General features: G+C 41.9%; 4 protein-coding genes across 4 annotated transcripts in view; 2 read left to right on the top strand and 2 right to left on the bottom strand.

The window, feature by feature from the left end:
• Positions 1-11,188, top strand: part of LOC108110191 — a 59,534-nt gene extending 48,346 nt beyond the window's left edge. Inside the window, 7 exon segments of the mRNA XM_017219144.2 lie at positions 835-968; positions 5,924-5,972; positions 9,156-9,229; positions 9,231-9,447; positions 9,515-9,693; positions 9,761-9,964; positions 10,038-11,188. Coding sequence (XP_017074633.2) covers positions 835-968; positions 5,924-5,972; positions 9,156-9,229; positions 9,231-9,447; positions 9,515-9,693; positions 9,761-9,964; positions 10,038-10,823 — 1,643 coding nt within the window. The 3' untranslated portion in view covers positions 10,824-11,188.
• A 763-nt stretch (positions 11,189-11,951) lies between these two features.
• On the top strand, positions 11,952-13,111 carry LOC108110252 (DDRGK domain-containing protein 1). Its single transcript, XM_017219240.2, has 2 exons — positions 11,952-12,136; positions 12,196-13,111. The coding sequence occupies exons 1-2, from the start codon at positions 12,046-12,048 to the stop codon at positions 13,026-13,028; spliced, it is 924 nt and encodes a 307-aa protein (XP_017074729.2). The 5' UTR covers positions 11,952-12,045; the 3' UTR covers positions 13,029-13,111.
• Positions 13,112-13,123: 12 nt separating this feature from the next.
• On the bottom strand, positions 13,124-14,481 carry LOC108110251 (transmembrane emp24 domain-containing protein eca-like). The gene is made up of 4 exons (XM_017219239.2): positions 14,257-14,481; positions 13,644-14,191; positions 13,413-13,584; positions 13,124-13,355 (listed from the first exon to the last, which is right to left on the bottom strand). The coding sequence occupies exons 1-4, from the start codon at positions 14,399-14,401 to the stop codon at positions 13,147-13,149; spliced, it is 1,074 nt and encodes a 357-aa protein (XP_017074728.2). The 5' UTR covers positions 14,402-14,481; the 3' UTR covers positions 13,124-13,146.
• Positions 14,482-14,768: 287 nt separating this feature from the next.
• Positions 14,769-16,425, bottom strand: LOC108110166 (SET and MYND domain-containing protein 5). The gene is made up of 4 exons (XM_017219089.2): positions 16,317-16,425; positions 15,653-16,267; positions 15,422-15,599; positions 14,769-15,360 (listed from the first exon to the last, which is right to left on the bottom strand). Exons 1-4 carry the CDS (start codon positions 16,350-16,352, stop codon positions 15,011-15,013), a joined length of 1,179 nt encoding a protein of 392 aa, XP_017074578.1. The 5' UTR covers positions 16,353-16,425; the 3' UTR covers positions 14,769-15,010.
• Between the last annotated feature and the right edge of the window lie 402 nt (positions 16,426-16,827).

Below are 16,827 nucleotides of genomic sequence, written 5' to 3' on the forward strand. Positions count from 1 at the left end.
ATCAAATCGGTTTGCATCTCTTAAATCGGATTCGTTCTTAAGAAATCAAAGTTAATCATATAAAAACCACCTTGCAGAGCATACGTCGTAGTGCAGTCCCGGAATTCGGCTCTCCGCCACCCACAGCGCCTGTAGGTGGAGGCGGCTACTTTCCGCACGATCTCGACGACATTTACGAGAGCCAGGCGGACCATCAGTATTTCACCCATACGGGTGCCAGCGGACAGCAGCAGCAGCGGCCCACAGCGATCTCGATCTTCCATCGCGTGAGTGCTGCGCACACCTCGCTGGATGATTATACCTTGGCTAATGAGTCTTCGCGTCAGTCGATAAATAGTACAGACAGCGGGATGAGCAGCGGACCCTTCAATCGCCAACGTTTCGACAATGCGTCGTTCGCCAAGAGTCTCAGCATTGACGAACAAGAGCAGCAGAACTCACCCCGCAAGGATAGTCATAGCAAGCACGGAAAACACCATCATCATCATCACCACCATCACTCGATCCACGAGCTTGTGAAGCATTTTGGCAAGAAGATGCACCTGTGGCCAAGGAAACACCACGACGCCCAAAGCGTTTGCACTTCGCCCCAGAATGATCCTCAGGAGAACTTCCGCACTAGATCCAAGAGTTTGGATGTAAACACGCTCAGCCGCCCCAATCGCATTTTGGATGACTGTGGGGCAACCTACAAGATTTATGATAATATAGTTAAAGAAGGTAAAAGGTTTTGGGAAGGGTTACTTGGTACTTGCTGTTCGATTAGGTTTAGGTTTAATCTTACAAATCTTCTAGTGAAAATTTGTACTTATGATTATTTGTATTGCCTTTCAGGTGCTCATATGCGACGTGCCTCAGCGGATTTGGAGAAACGCCGTGCTTCACTTGGCGCCGCCGGTCGAGGGCTGCGAGGGGATGGTACTTTGGATCCGCACCATGCAGCCATCCTTTTCAGAGACTCCAGAGGGGTAAGTCTTAAATATGGTCTCATGATTTAAAAGCATATCATAAGGCTGGGATTTTTTACCTAAACAAGTCCAGTTAGGAAATCTAGATGTCAACAAAAGTTATCTTCCTAGTTATGCGTAATAATGTGTCATCCAACAAACGATAAATAACTGCTACCTCACGACTTATTCAAGAATTTATCTCCTCAACTTAATGTAATAATATATTATCTTGCTCAAATCTCACAAATATTTTCCTTTTCTCATTATATTCTGCCTTTCTTATCGCCATAAAAGGCAATGTGGTCGCCCCTCTGATTCGAAGCTATTAATAGCTGAAAATAAGCTTCTGTGAATTCCCCCTTTTCTCCTTAGCTTCTACTGTTTGACTCCCCTTATTTGTTTACCTCACTCAGTTCACTTCACCTTGACATTTCTGATTTACTCTGTTGCTTGTTGAGAAATGCGTTGTCCCATTTGCTTATATAATTCAAGGTCAGGTGCATTTATGTATCTTCTTCCTCTTCTCTTTGCACCTCTTGGAAGTTAAGTGCATGATGCACATACAGCTTTTTGTGTTCTTTTAAAACTCCACATAATCCCTTGGGTATTATATTTTTATTGCATACTTTGAGGTTTATGATTGTTCTACATTTTATGTAGTTTACGTGTAGAGTAGCAAACGACGTATTAAAGGTATTTATTGCGTATACGTAATATATACAGAGATAAGATTTGTTACCAGAGATCCGTACTTACAAATGAAATATTATCGGAATTGATGAAATGAACTCAAGTCAATGAATCACGTCAAAATAAAAACAAGAAATCATGTTTGTAGCCAAGTTATTTCGATATTGGCTTTGTCGTCAACTTTGGATTAGTAGAAGAATTACCTTTCTCTCGGGTTTTCGCCCACACCTATGTAAACACCAAGGTCACATAATCGGCCTAATGGCCATTATAAACATACTGTTATTATATTGTTAGAGTCTGTTGTTATTGTTTATTTCGCACTTCACAACGTGGTCACCCATAGGAACTGGTTTTTATCGATTGATAGATATAGAATCATGTGTCAAGCATTTTTTCTTCGATTGCATATGCCTGGGAATTCTCTGTGAATTCTTTCTAACTTTTCTGTACTCTGACGTCAGCGGCTTGGGCTTTCACCGTGGAATTCTTTTTGCTTTTAGTTTGTTATTGGTATATGCACGCTAATGATGATGATTAATTAGCCAAGTACTCGTCATATGTCAGTCTTTTCTCACTATTCTTTGCCATCTCTCTATCTCCCGCTCTCTCACTCTTTCTCTTAGTCTTTGGCAAGGCCACAATCTTGCAGTAACGTTTGCTTTACTTATCGCTTAAACAAAACATCAAATGTACACACAAGCTCTTTGCTTTTTCGATGCGTATTTTGCTCTGAGTCACTTAACTTAAATTGAGTGGTTTAACTTTGAGTCGAGTACTTGTTGCGCTTCTTCTTTTCCTCGGAATGCAGTGGCCTTCTTGAGCTTTTTTGCATGTGGGTGCAAGTGGGTCTCTCGCTCCCTCTCTCGTTGCCTCCACCTCTCTTCCACTTCACATATGCCCATCTCTGTCTGTGAACCGTTTGTTTGCTTTAACGATTTAACGATTTAAGTCGAAAAGGAAATAAACGAGCACCATTCTTCAGATACCCTATTTTATCCGGTTAAATGGATATTAATGATTCTTCGCTCGGTTTGGCAACTCTCTTAAAGAACCCCGGCAGAAACCAATGGGAGAGCCAGCGAAAAGATAAGTAAGGCAAACAAGGTGTAAGAAGTGAACCGTTGGACAAATAAAAAGTTTATTTTCGATGCAGCCAACCCACTTTTTTTATTACACTGAAATATAAGGTGAAGACGATTTGAATGTTACCATAAAAATAAAATGGGTTCGCCGTTGCTTAAATATGGGTTATAAGTTAAGGAACTTATTAATAAAAATATTCTTTATATATACACCTAAACTTCCATGGAGATGGGTTTTAAAAATCTTAAATTATTAAAATTAAAGGCTGAATTTAACATATTTTTTTTAAGTAGGGAGACGTTTAGGGCTTATTTTAGATTATTTGGTAGATCTGAAAGCTAATGTTGCAACCCAATTTTTTCGAGTGCTAGTGCATTCTAGAGTGTTGTAGCTTCGTTACATTTACAATGTAGCCTGTCGCGTGTGTTCTTGTATTTGCCCAAGCTTTAGCACTGTTGCTCTCCTAGCCCAGCCCTCTCTCTCTCTCTTTTTCGTTTCCGCTCTTTGTTGTGGGGCGATCATGTGTGGGGCTCGATTGGCCGCTCGCGAATCTCTTAACCATAGGCGTTTTTTTAACCAGTTTAAGTTTACATTTGCGTGAGCGCAGACGTGTCCGGAAAACGAACGGAAGCCAAGTGAAACGAAACGGAACACGGCCGTATATAATCGGGGATCCAACAGCGTAGTGGTGTCGTCATATTGTTCGGCTCTTGTGATAAATCGCCATCTGATCGAGGCAATTCTTTGAGTGCGGGCTTTTCATGTATCGCCGTCGTTATTCCGCCTTCGAGTCGAGCACGCCTCGCGTGGGAGTGCTACCCTCTCCGCCACCCCAATATGCCACCGCCGCCGCTCCGAAAACGCCGCCGAAATTGAGCGTACACTTTGACCCCAATTTGCCCAAAGACAACGATAGCAACAACAATCTTAGCAGTGAAAATGCAAATGCCAAAATCGGTCGCAAGGCGCGCTCGCTCAGCAATTCGCCGCTGTATCATCGCAAAAAGCGATATAGCCATCTGCCGGCGCTAATGTCGAATAACGGGCCGACGGCCAGCAGCAACTATCAACTGCTGAATAGTGCAAATCTTCGCGATCTCGTCGACGGCCAACGCCACTCGCAGCACGTAAGCAGGCGCGATGACAACAGCCAAAACCACATTAGCCAAAGCAATGAAAGCATCTCAAGCCTTCCGAGCGGCAAAAACAAGGCAAAAGATGGCAAAAAGCTAAAGGCAACTTTAACGGCGGCCATGTCATCATCGCTGCTGCGTCGCAAGGCGCACAGCAATCACAGTCAACAGCAGAAAATGCAACAGCAGCAACAACAACAACAACAAGAGCTGCTGCAACAGAAACTCCAACAACAGCAACCGAGAAACAACAGCCATACAATTGCAAATGCTGCTCGCCATTCGCTGGGTCATTCACCCTCTGCTGCCGCAGCCGCTGCTGCAGTGCAGCAGACTCTAGTCTACGAGCGAAGGCGCGTCAGCAGCGCCCACTCCTCCCCCTCTCCCAAGCACCACTCGCCAGTGCACCAATGCATGTTGATGCGACGGCGTAGCGACTACAGCGTCGAGCAGATCGAGCAGTGGAAGCGCCAGCAACAATTGCTGCCGCGATCGGGACGCAAGATTAGCGTAAGTGCACTGAAAGAAAAGTGTGTTGGATATGACTACAACAATTCAAGATAACTTTATATGGTTTTTATAACCCGAATTTAAATTGGGAGTATAAAAACTCTTTTAACTCATATAATCTTATAAGCAAATATCTCACCAATATTTGTTTATTTACCATTTGGATTTAAAGCCGTGCTAGCCATTGCTCCAACATTAATCACATGTCAAAATATTTAGATCTGATTTAAAGATTATTTTTTACTGTGTGGAAAATGCATTGAAATGAAAACAAAGAAAAATCCATTGAGTGTGTGTCAGTGGCGAAGCTTTGAGGGGAAGCTTTTCCGCCGATTGAATTTGGTTGAATTTAGTACAATATATATATTTAGAAAAATGAGGGTCAGCATTACCATATGCCTACGGAAAATGCTACTCTTAGTAAAGATATTATCTTTAAGAAAGAGATATTGAATGGAAAATGGCATTCAAAATGCATTATGTATTATCTTATCTTATAAGATTTTCATCTTTTGTTACATTAAAATTCTAAAATATTGAATATTTTTATTCAAAACGAAGTAATTTTTCTCAGTGCACACTTTTCTTGACCCCATTTTCAGCAACAGAAGAGCGCGACGGGAGGCAAAGAGAGAATGATTGGGGGTATAAGCGTTTAGGCTAAACCAAAATTGGCCCGTGTTGTTCGTATACGAGCGTAATTTTTCAATTGCCGTATCTGATATGGGGTATTTGTCGGTCCTATTCTCCGGTGCCCCCTTGCTTCCCTAACTCCCGCCCTCTCGCTAATGTGTCATAATTCCACAATTGCACATTTCAATGTTAATTCAAAGCGACTCGAACGAGTGATCATACACCTTAACCCACCTCACCACCTCTTTCCACGCGGCTCATAAATATTTCATTGGCGCTGGAATTGTTTTTGCTTCTCTGGGTTTTATCTGTGATTTCGCCTGTTTGATTAACAGATAACGTGTATGAGAACTATATCAGCGCAACTTGAACTATTATTTACGTAGTGTGTTCCCTTATTGTTTACTTTTTCCATTGTTGAGTTCACATTTTGTTTTTATAATCCTTGGAAAAAGGCCCAATCATTGTGACCCACATATAATACCTGTATCGCGAATAATATCACAACAATAATATCGCAAATCGGAAGGAGGGTGTAAAGAAAGCGGAAGCGGTCAAGAATCGTAATTTACGGTAAAAAGAGGTGTAAATATTTCTACACCTGAAATGAGCTTGCATAACGTTTTACGTATGCACAGTTTACGACTTTTCAAGTCAGCCTGTTTATTTCTTTAATGATAGTTCACTTTGCACTGCCTTATGTAGTTAACAGCTATAAATATAGTTTTATCATTTCGAAAGTAATTAAACGAGGTAAATAAACGGAGAAAACTTGATTTTAACAGATTTTAAAGTTACTCCTGGACTTGTGTAAAAACTTTTAGTCTTTTAAAAGTTAAAATACCTTCCTGATCTTCTTGTGTTAAAGATAATATATACTGTATAATAATATTAACCAAATATTTGTTTGTTTCTTTCCAGTTGCCTGTCGCTGATCCGTTCCTAGAGAAAGTAAATCTATCTGACCTGGGTAAGTTCTCAAACCACCCTCTCAACGCACCCCTACTTCACCTGCCGCCCCTCGAGATAAACAAAAATGTTTAATTTAAATAAATTAGCAAACACACTTGGCATTCGATCAAGAGTCGGCCTCTGAGGATTTTCTATGGGCACACGACGCTAGAATAGAATAAAACATCCTATATTTACCTATATATAGGTCCAAGAGGCAGACAAGTTATGGAATCGAAGTCATAATTCACAGGGATTATGGTAGCAGCCATAGGCGGTTCGGCGGGTTCTTGACGTGGGCGGTCTGAAATGCGACATGGAACATAATCGTTAGAATATATACATATATCTATACACTTTTCTTTATCTACTCTAAGAATAGTTTGGGCTTTTGTTAAAAAGTTCTTAACGTGGGCCGAACACACCCCCAAAAGTGGGTATTTGTTTTTCTTTTTTACCATAGCTAATTATAAGTTCCAAGTACGCCGGGGACCACTCAGGGGAAAATACGTAAAATGTGAAGGTACGTTGAGAGAGAGCCGCGTGGAAGGAAAATAGTGCATGTAATTTGTTGGCAATTTCAGACATTTCATGATCCTCATTAACGTCAATTCCCAACCGATCCGATTCAAACCGATCTCTCACCGAAGATTATATTCAATTTATATAGCGCTCGGTGAGAACTTTTCGAATTTTAAATTTTGTTCCTCGGTTTTAGTGCTCGGAGCAGCATTTTCCCATTTGTATTTTGTGTTCAGTCTATCATTTGTTTGTTTTTGCGCTTTTTCACTGACGAAAAACTTTTCCGACCCAGAGAGCTAGCAAGGAGGAGAGGAGATGGAAAACACAGACTGCAGATCAGTTTATGATAAAATTTCGAATCGTTTAGAACGTCGCCAACGAAGGCGGGCAGACGACAAAATTTCGGCAATTTTCCGTGTGTTTTTCGGTGTGGAATTATTGGCAGCACGAACTATATATCTCGATATCTATATGTGTCTATATACGTGGAAAAGTGTGTCTATGGCCATTGCATTAGTGTCTTAGGATATTACTTACCAACCCAACAAACGAACAATCAACCAACTGCAAAGCAAAGGCGACCCATCGAAGGTCTTCGCTTCTCTCTTAGTCATTCGTTAAGAATTTTCGAATAGCGCCGCGACGCCAAAAGCAACTGAACCATCACAACTACCTCTGCCCGCCCGTCCAATTGCCTCCCACTGAGGAAATGGGTTTTCAATTGTTTTGATCCCACACAGAAAAGAAGAGAAAAAGGAGGAGAAAAATAATAGCAGAATAATCAACAAAACCAGCAATGCCAAGGAGCATTTCAATTAACTCGTGTGGCCCGTGGCCCGCTGTCAAAAGAAACGCAAAACCCAGAAGCGTATAGAATGATATAGAATCGGAATCGATAACCCATATATACCTTTGCATTCTTTAGTATGAATATATATATATATATATATATATATGCATTGAAAAGCAATCAAAACAACAACAAACCTCTCGATGGTAATGAGATTGAGAGCGGAGTGCGAGTATGAAAAGACCTTCACCCATCTCTCCCAGCTTTTTATCTCGATTTCCTTCGACTTTCTTTATCTGTTCGAATATCATTATTGTTCGCCGCCCGGCAACCGCAGTAAATTCCATTTATTAAACAACATTTAAATGTTTACACAGCAAAGTCGGAAAATCTTTTGCCATTTGCTTATATCTCCAAATATTTTACAATTTATTTCGTTGTATATATTTTCCTGCCGCGATATCTGGCCTTCGTGTATTTTTCTATATATTATTTTTGGTCGTTTTTAAACTTTCTGTTTGTCTTTTTTCCTTTTGTTTTTGCGGTGGATATCAGCCGGATAATTTGTTGGAAATACTTGTAGCGATGATAGGTTTTATTTCTTTCCTCCAAATTAATATATACCCTAGTTTTCCACTTTGATTATTAACAAATTCACTTTGATCCGCGCTAAATAAATCCTCAAAGTCTCTGTGCATAAAAATAACTCGGCAATTGAACGAAAATAATTTGTGGACTATAAACAAAATTAATTATTTCCCAAATAGATTTCCAAATGCAAAATTCGCTAAAGAAGCGCAATAATCTTTATAGACACTCGAGATTTCAGTGTTGAGGCCTTATGCTGCGGTTAATTAATTTCTTGGCACAACCGTCTGTCCCAATATCTGTTATGTGTCGCTATAATGGCTCCGACAAATGCTGAATCGGCGAATGTTTGGCTTGCATTTATCAGACCCCTGACAAGACCGATCTACAGCCCCTGTGCTTTTATATAGTTTTTGATTAACACCTTTTGGCCCCGCCTCAATATTTATTTGTTTACATTGTGCCATAGCCCAGACTACAGTGCACTCTTCCCTACCCCGTCTGTCTTTCACTGTCTTGAGTTCTCTTTTTTTGTCTCGATGAGAATTGAAATAATATTTATTGTTGAACAATTTGGTGAATCTATTCTATTCTGGTGTGTTTGGCGTGCTTGTGGCTGCTTCTGTTGCTTTTGTCGCACGCTAAATTTATTTTAATTAAAAATGTCTTAATTTAATTTAACGAAAAGCGTGCTCCCAGAAATTTATGACCGAGGGTTGTTCTTTTTTTGGGTTCGGTTACGGTAAGGGCACATCAATATAGTTTCACCGCCTTAGCTAGACGCAGTGAGAAGCGCATAGAGCGGCTCAGCTCTGTTAGCAGCACTGTTAGTGTCCTGTTAGCTAAATGGTTGATCAATTAGGCAAACCAATTAGCAGAGCAAATCGAGTCGCCCAGTTAATTGTTAGCACCCACAGGCCGCAGACAAGATCAGATCGGATCGGATTAGACTATATAGCGTAATGCGACTCTGAAGATCGCTAAATAAGAAAAACAATAAACCAACAGAAGGGAGTGAGGAAGAGTCGAACTAGAGCAGAGAGAGAACCTAGAACGCATGTTACAGTTGCACTTCTACTCTAATCATGCGGGTCGTCTGGTGCTCGGAGGTGGCAGCGGTCGCCCGGCCGACGTTCTTTGCTATCCATTGGAGAGCATCAAAGAATTCGAGCAGATCTCCGAGGCCTGGAAACGTCTGCTAGCCGAGTTGCTCAAGAAAGGTGCCCATCCCAGACCCCAACTTTGCTGCCCAAAGCTTTCATTATCCAATTTATAACAAACTTATTTTTCTTCTTTCTGCAGAGGAGGACGACTCACAGATCTTCGTGAAGTTCTTTCGTTTTCACAAGTGCTATGATCTAATACCCACCTCCGCCGAAGTTGGTCGTCTTCGACACACAGCTTCTTGTAAAGAAGGCCTTCTACGCCCTCGTCTACAACGGGGTGCGAGCGGCACCGCTCTGGGACTCGGAGAAACAGCAGTTCGTTGGCATGTTGACCATCACGGACTTTATCAAGATCCTGCAAATGTATTACAAATCGCCAAATGCGTCCATGGAGCAGCTGGAAGAGCACAAACTGGACACGTGGCGAAGTAAGTGACCCCAAACAATGCAATATTTAAGAATCCCTAGCTAACTTTGTTCTTCCCTCTGTTGCAGGTGTGCTGCACAACCAGGTGATGCCGTTGGTCAGCATCGGACCGGATGCCTCCCTTTACGATGCCATCAAAATTCTCATCCACAGCCGCATACATCGCCTGCCCGTCATTGATCCGGCGACCGGCAATGTCCTGTACATCCTGACACACAAACGCATACTGAGGTTCCTCTTCCTATATGTAAGTGTAAAGCTATTTCCCTTACTTAATTATGAGTAAAACCCTATATTTTTTATTCTATATGCAGATTAATGAATTACCAAAGCCCGCGTACATGCAAAGGAGTTTGCGCGAACTGAAGATTGGCACCTACAATAACATCGAGACCGCCGACGAGACGACAAGCATAATCACGGCGCTCAAGAAGTTTGTGGAGAGACGCGTCTCAGCGCTGCCACTGGTGGATGGCGAGGGACGACTCGTCGACATCTATGCAAAGTTTGATGTGATTGTAAGTATCTCAAACAAATCCCAAGGGATTCATAGATTGAAATATATGAACATCCTTTATTATATTCTTTAAGAATCTCGCTGCTGAGAAAACCTACAACGATCTCGATGTGTCGCTACGCAAGGCTAACGAGCACCGAAACGAGTGGTTCGAGGGCGTGCAGAAGTGCAACTTGGACGAGTCGCTGTACACGATTATGGAGCGCATCGTTCGCGCCGAAGTGCATCGACTGGTGGTAGTCGACGAGCACCACAAAGTGATCGGCATCATCTCGCTGTCGGACATCCTGCTTTACCTGGTACTGAGACCAAGCGGTGAAGGTGTTGGCGGTTCAGAAAGCTCACTGCGGGCCTCCGATCCTGTCCTGCTACGCAAAGTGGCCGAGGTCGAGATACCAGCGGCTGCCACGACGACAACGCCCCCGCCTCGCAGTCCATCGGCCGGATCCGGCAATCGCAGCCTGATCGAAGACATACCCGAGGAGGAGCCGGCGCCGACGAGGAGCGATGATGCCGATAGTGATAATAATAAGTCCGCCAGTGAGGATAAGGCCAACAACAACCAGCACGATCAGACGACGACGACGACGGCGGTGGCGGCGACAGCTAATGGTGATAGCAGTAACAGTCCCGCGGAAGTGTCCTTCGCCGATGAGGCGCACGAAGAAGAAAACGCCGACCAGGTCGAGCGCAGCAATTGTGATGATGATGACCAGGCAGCGCTGGCGGAGATTGAGCGCAAAAAGGCATCGATGGACGACGAGGAAGACGATGGTCTGAGCAGCGCCGTGTCCGCCGCCTCCGCATTGGGCCAGTCACTGACGCCCGCGGCGCGAGAAATGGCGTTGGTTAGTGAATAAACCCAAACCCTTAATTTAAACACAAGCTTAAGAGATACAGCTGCTACAAGAGAAACAAAAACAGAAACAGAAAAAGAATCAATTGCTAAACAAGAAGATCTAAGAACCCAAAACACAACAATAATGATAAATGCAGAGAAAATTATATTTGAATATTAATAGTTGTTAAGGATATATTATTACAATTATGAAATATTATGTATTTTACAACAACCAACTAAAAGCAAAACAAAAACAAAAAGCTGTTAACAAGATGTTTATATATACACACAAGAAACGAAAACAAAACAACAAATTACATTAGAATGTCTTTAAATTTTAAACGATGTAATTGATTATTATATGATAGTACAGTACAAGTCAAATAATGTGTTTCTATGGGATTTGAGTGGTTTTTATCCTGAAGGGGAATTATTAATTTTGTAGTCCGGTACTGAAAGTATGTGTCAATTGGAAATTACAGATTTCAAATCAAATTGAAATCACGTGGCATCGTCCTTCTTAAATAAAAAAATATATTTCGTTTAATCGGAAATTTTAAAACATTTTGAAATCTTATTAAAATTATTGTGTTTATTAATTTTTAGTTTCGATTAAAGCTGTTTTATTAAAGAGAAAGAAATATTTCCTTCCTACAATGATTGGCGTTAATACATTTTTTTTAATGAAGAGATCTTAATTGTTGTTAAGATTAACATTGCAAAATTCGAAAAAAAAAAATGTATTTATTATTATTTCTGTTTACCATTATAAATTTGTTAATAAATAAATGTAAAGCACCCAAAAATTCAATCAATATTATCTTTATTATTTTTTCTCAAAATTTGCAAATATTATGTTTACTAAAACGGATTTACAACATTTATATTGCGTATACTAATTTTTATTAACTAGGGTTATACATATTCAAAGGTAAGAATTTATCTGTTGATAATGTGTGATTATAGGAGAAAAAGACTGTAAAACATTATTAAATATGTGGTTATATAATACACGGAAGACCCCTAAACTTAAATTGAAAATTTAAGGCGATTAAGGTAACAGAAAGAATTTACAAGCACTTGCAATCGAATCTATCTATAAAATAGCTATATTGACAGCAATATTACGAAGTCACTGCCGCTATCTTGACGCACAGTCCATATGTTCATTTTGTTGACGTTTACTGTTTTTGCCAAAAAGCATTGCGCACCAGGTTGAAACCACTCCATAGTTATTCACAATGGAGCTGATCGTTCTCGTGGGGATTGCCACGGCCCTTTTGGTCGTGATCATCACACTGTATCTATTGCAGAAAAAGAATGCCAGTTCAGGTGAGTTGGATTATGGCATCTCTTTCCAATATGCAACTAAACCATTGACCCCAAAACAGAATCAAAACCAGCTGCAGCCCCACAACGTGGCGTCCCACAGCGGGCCCAGGAGGGAGTTCCACGTCGGGCACAAATAGCTCGGAATCAGCGCAACCGTCTGCGCCAGAATGCTCCGGCTGCTCCTGTCGCTGCAGCAGCAGGTGCGGCGGCCCTCGGAGACTCCGACAACGACGATGATGCCCAGGTTGATGCCGATGGTGCCCGTGTGCCACAGGGCGCGGTGCTTGATGAAAAAATGGGTGCAAAGAAGCGAGCCAAGATGGAGGCCAAGGAGCAAAAACGGCTTCAGCGTGAACAGGAACTGCATGATCGCGAACAGCGCAAAGTGAAAGAGGCCAAGGACGAAGCAGAACGCAAACAACAGGAGGACCTCGAAGCGGAGGTTGAACGCAAACGTGTGGAAGCCGAGCGCCTGGCCAAGGAGGAGCGTGAGCGCAAGGAACACGAAGAGTACCTGAAGATGAAGGCCGCCTTCAGCGTGGAGGAAGAGGGTTTCGAGGAGGGTGACGCCGACGAGCAAGACAACCTTCTTGCTGATTTTATACAGTACATTAGGGATAACAAAGTGGTTGTTTTAGAGGACTTGGCCGTAGCCTTTAAGCTGAAAACGCAGCAAGCCATTGATCGTATCCAAGAGCTACAAGCAGATGGCACGATCACCGGAGTAATCGACGATCGCGGCAAGTTTATCTACGTTTCGGAGGAGGAGCTGGCAGCCGTTGCCAAGTTTATCAAACAGCGCGGACGCGTTTCCATCGCTGAGCTGGCCGAGAGTAGCAACAACTTAATTAACCTGACGCCAGTCTCCGCCGGCGGTGGCGATAGCTCTTGATAAGATTTGTTAGACATTTATAAATTAAATTTATATTTAGATGCGATGTGTTGGTAGAAGAACAAGAACAAAACGAAAACATATACAACGCAGACGTCTTAATGGTTAAAGGTTCACTTCATTTCTTGGCCTCTACTTCATTTGGATTACTGGCCTTGCAATCGTTGCACTCGCAGACCAGCAAGAAAGTGTCGCCTTTCAAGTGAACACTGCGATTTCGCTGGGCGCTATATAGAAGGTTAGTTAGTTGGACATTGGATGCGAATAAGCTTTCTTTCCGATTCTCCGGAATCGTTGGTACTGGCTTGATGAGGAATTTTTCAACAACTGCAAGTTAGAGAATGGTTTTAAATATGTATTAACTGACGCCTTATGATCTCTTACATTCTTGCACTTTGGCTTGAAGCTTATCACCGACAATAATCTCTGTTTTCTCATCTGTTGATTCGGGATCCTCCACCTGGGTGATCCATTGTGAAATGGCACTGGTTGTTAGACCCTGACCGTTGATTCCCAGAATGGTCATGAGAGTTCTGAAAGCCTCGGGTGTCGTGAACTAATCGGTGGATAAAGCTTGTCATTTGTTTAAATATCTAGGACTCTCCATATATTTACCCTCATTAGTTCCTTTTCACTCAGAATTTGGCAGTAATAAGTGTACAAGGACTTCTTCCTTATTAAGAAATGATACTGGACGGCCCACAAAAGAATTAGGATTACAGCTTGGGCTATGCACCATAATATTATATTATTGTATATATTAGAGGATGTCTGCCGGAAGCGCTGCTCCCGAAAGCGCTGGTAATTTTGCTCTTTGGAGATCTGGTCTGCCTGATTCATTAGCTGAAGGACTCGCAACTGCATATCATCCAGGTTATAATGCCTCCGAATCGTTTCGTAGTCAACAGTTTGATCACCCGCCCTAATATCCAAGTGGACACGCACAAGGGCCCCCTGGAAAAAGGCGGAACTGTTGGTTTGCAAGCAAATCCGGTGGTCTCCAGGCCAGTAGGTTGTAAATTTCAGACAGGCCTTTGAATTATAGACGCGGCTCAGAATTATCTTGTTATCGCTGTCCCGAATATCCACGTGCATCCCGACACCGAAGGGCATTGGCATAAAGCCGCCTGATCTGGGGTCCACCACCTCCATCTTATACTCGACTAAAATGATGCAAAGTTGAGCAGTCAGAGATGCCTAGCCGCTTAAGGAATGTTTTAGACTCTACCAACAACATCTGTATCGCCGGGAGTTTCTTGGATAAAGCACTTTCGCTCCTTTTCGAACATTTGGAAGAACATTCCACAAGTGGTGTGCAGGATACCCAGGAGCAGGACCAGGTAAATTAATATCTTCTGCATTTTGAAAGACATTTGAGTCAAACTTTCCAAATACGTATTTTTGCACGACTTGTTGAAATATTTACTCCACACAAAGCGGATCGCAGTGCAAAGCTTATTGATAACGAAGTGTTGGAAAACGTTTTCCATGGCCAGGAGTGGATGGGGGTGATGACTAATTTAAGTGTTTTTCATGCATTTAAAGTAACCAATTCTCATGCGATTTATTAAGAAAAGATGGTTTTAACATATAGGCGCATTAACCATATAAAACTTTGTATTTTATTAAATATTAATGATCAGTTGAGTGTTTACTGTCAAAAGAATGTGCTGTTAAAATGGTAAGAACAAAAATCAGTTATTTTTCAAATTTTAAGTAAATTTATGGTCTATGTTCAAAAACTTTTTAGCAATTTATTAAAAAGTGTTATATTCTATATAAGATTTACTGGGACTTTAGTTTTATAAACTCATCATCATTTTATGATGACCAATTCGTTTTCATAACTTTTCAGCATATAGACACATTTCTACTCTTCTCCAAAATCTTTAACATATATTCTATATAATCTATACATACATATATTAGAGTCGGTTACTACTCTAATAAATACATCGCTGTATTAAGAACAGTATCTTAGCCTAGTTCATTTCATCGTCATCATCGTAATCGTCCATTTCATCGTCGTCCTCGTCCTCACTCGTTTCATCAGGATCGGAAGCCTGAGCCCTGCACTTGGGGCACTGGCACACGAATATATAGTTCTCGCGCAGGACTTTGTGCCTCGAGTGACGACTCCTCTCCAGCATGCATTCGTCCAGGTAGGAGATGCAGATCTCGTCACCTTGTTGGATTGGGGCCAGGGCTTTCAACACAACAATATCGTTGGAGTATGGAAAAGTGGAGCAGGCATTCGGCACGCAACTATGGTTAATTTTGCTCTGAAGAAGGTAAAGACCAGAGCCTTCGTTGTTCAAGAATTCGCCAGCAACTATTGAATAAATTATTGTTTCAAGATATATTACTCATTAGATATTATTTGGGATATTTACATTCTCCGACTTTGGCGTAGAGTTCATCAATGACAGTGTCCAGCTGGGCTTTGTCCGCATCCGGAAGAGGTAAGTCGGAAACCTTGGCGACCCATTGGGAAAGCACGCTCGTTGCGATCCCCTGGCTATTGGTGCCCATAATACCCATTAAGGTCTTGAACGCATCCGGTGACCGGAACTGGAAAACAAGGATTTAGATACACTTTAAGGCTTATCTAATTTAGAGCATACCATTGAGAACTCCTCGCCAGAGAAGGCATTGCAAAAAGCTAAATACAGTTGCTCCATCTGCTGCTCGAAATTCTCACCCAGCATTTTGTGATATATCTTCTGTTCGCGATTAACTATCAGTGCCTGAAAAGATTGCAGTTGTTCGAGGAACTCGGCCTTTTTGGAACTCTGCTGATAAAGAGCCATTAGGCGGACAATTAGCATTATGCTCCCCGTCTCAGGCGGATAATGCATCTTCTTCCAGGTTTCGTTTAGCACATTGATAGGATGTGTGTCGTCAGAGCGAAAAGCGCCCATGCAGGCTACGCGATGGTAGCGCTTCTGGGCCTCCATTAGGCAGTCCTCGGAGCAGTAGCGCACTTTGCATCGCGGGCACTGGGTAAACTGCGCCACCCATTGGGCTGTTGGATCGTGCTGCAGCAGAGGGACTTCCACTCGGGGGTCGCTGGCCAGCCGGCGCACATTCTCCAAAACCGTCTCCAGCGGTCGCATACAGTGATCACAGGCCGCATAACCGTAGGCCACGTTCCAGGAGAACTGATGAGACACAAAGGGCTCCTCCTCGAAGATCACCTCGTCCGTCGCAAAGTTCTTGGTTGCGATCATGGCACGGCCCTGTGAAAATCTGTCGTTAGAAGTGTAAGGCTCCTAGCACAAAATTTACCTTTCCGGGTATCTCCCGAATCTCAAAGTGGTTCATTGTTGTTTATTTCGGCGTTTTGCAGTTTGTTATTTTCTTTCTTGCACGTGTGGCGCAGTGTGGACGATAAAATATACCAAAAGGCTCATCATATCAAAAAAATACCAAAAACCGTTAAAAAAATTCAGATTAAAAGTTTAGCAAATCACCGTTTTATTTGATATGTTATAAACAAAAATGTTCTTTCACTCGATATTAAGCTGCTACAACTTCTTTATCTTCTGTACTTTGAACTCCTTGGACTATCTAATTTCCTACAATTTGAGACATTTAACAAACTGATTAGGTTATTTGCTCATCCGGCAACTTTGAACGGTTGGAAATATATCCTTTAATTATAAAAGTCCTTGCAACTAGCGTTTCCAGTCACATTTCCCAGGCAAGTATAAATAAGGAATTTCCCACTTAGTAGTAAAAATTATTATGTTAAATTGGGTTGCATCGGCAATAAAATTAAGATGAGTATCTGAACATC

This window comes from Drosophila eugracilis, unplaced genomic scaffold (genome assembly GCF_018153835.1).
Source record: "Drosophila eugracilis isolate 14026-0451.02 unplaced genomic scaffold, ASM1815383v1 contig_974, whole genome shotgun sequence".
Taxonomy (NCBI): domain Eukaryota; kingdom Metazoa; phylum Arthropoda; class Insecta; order Diptera; family Drosophilidae; genus Drosophila; species Drosophila eugracilis.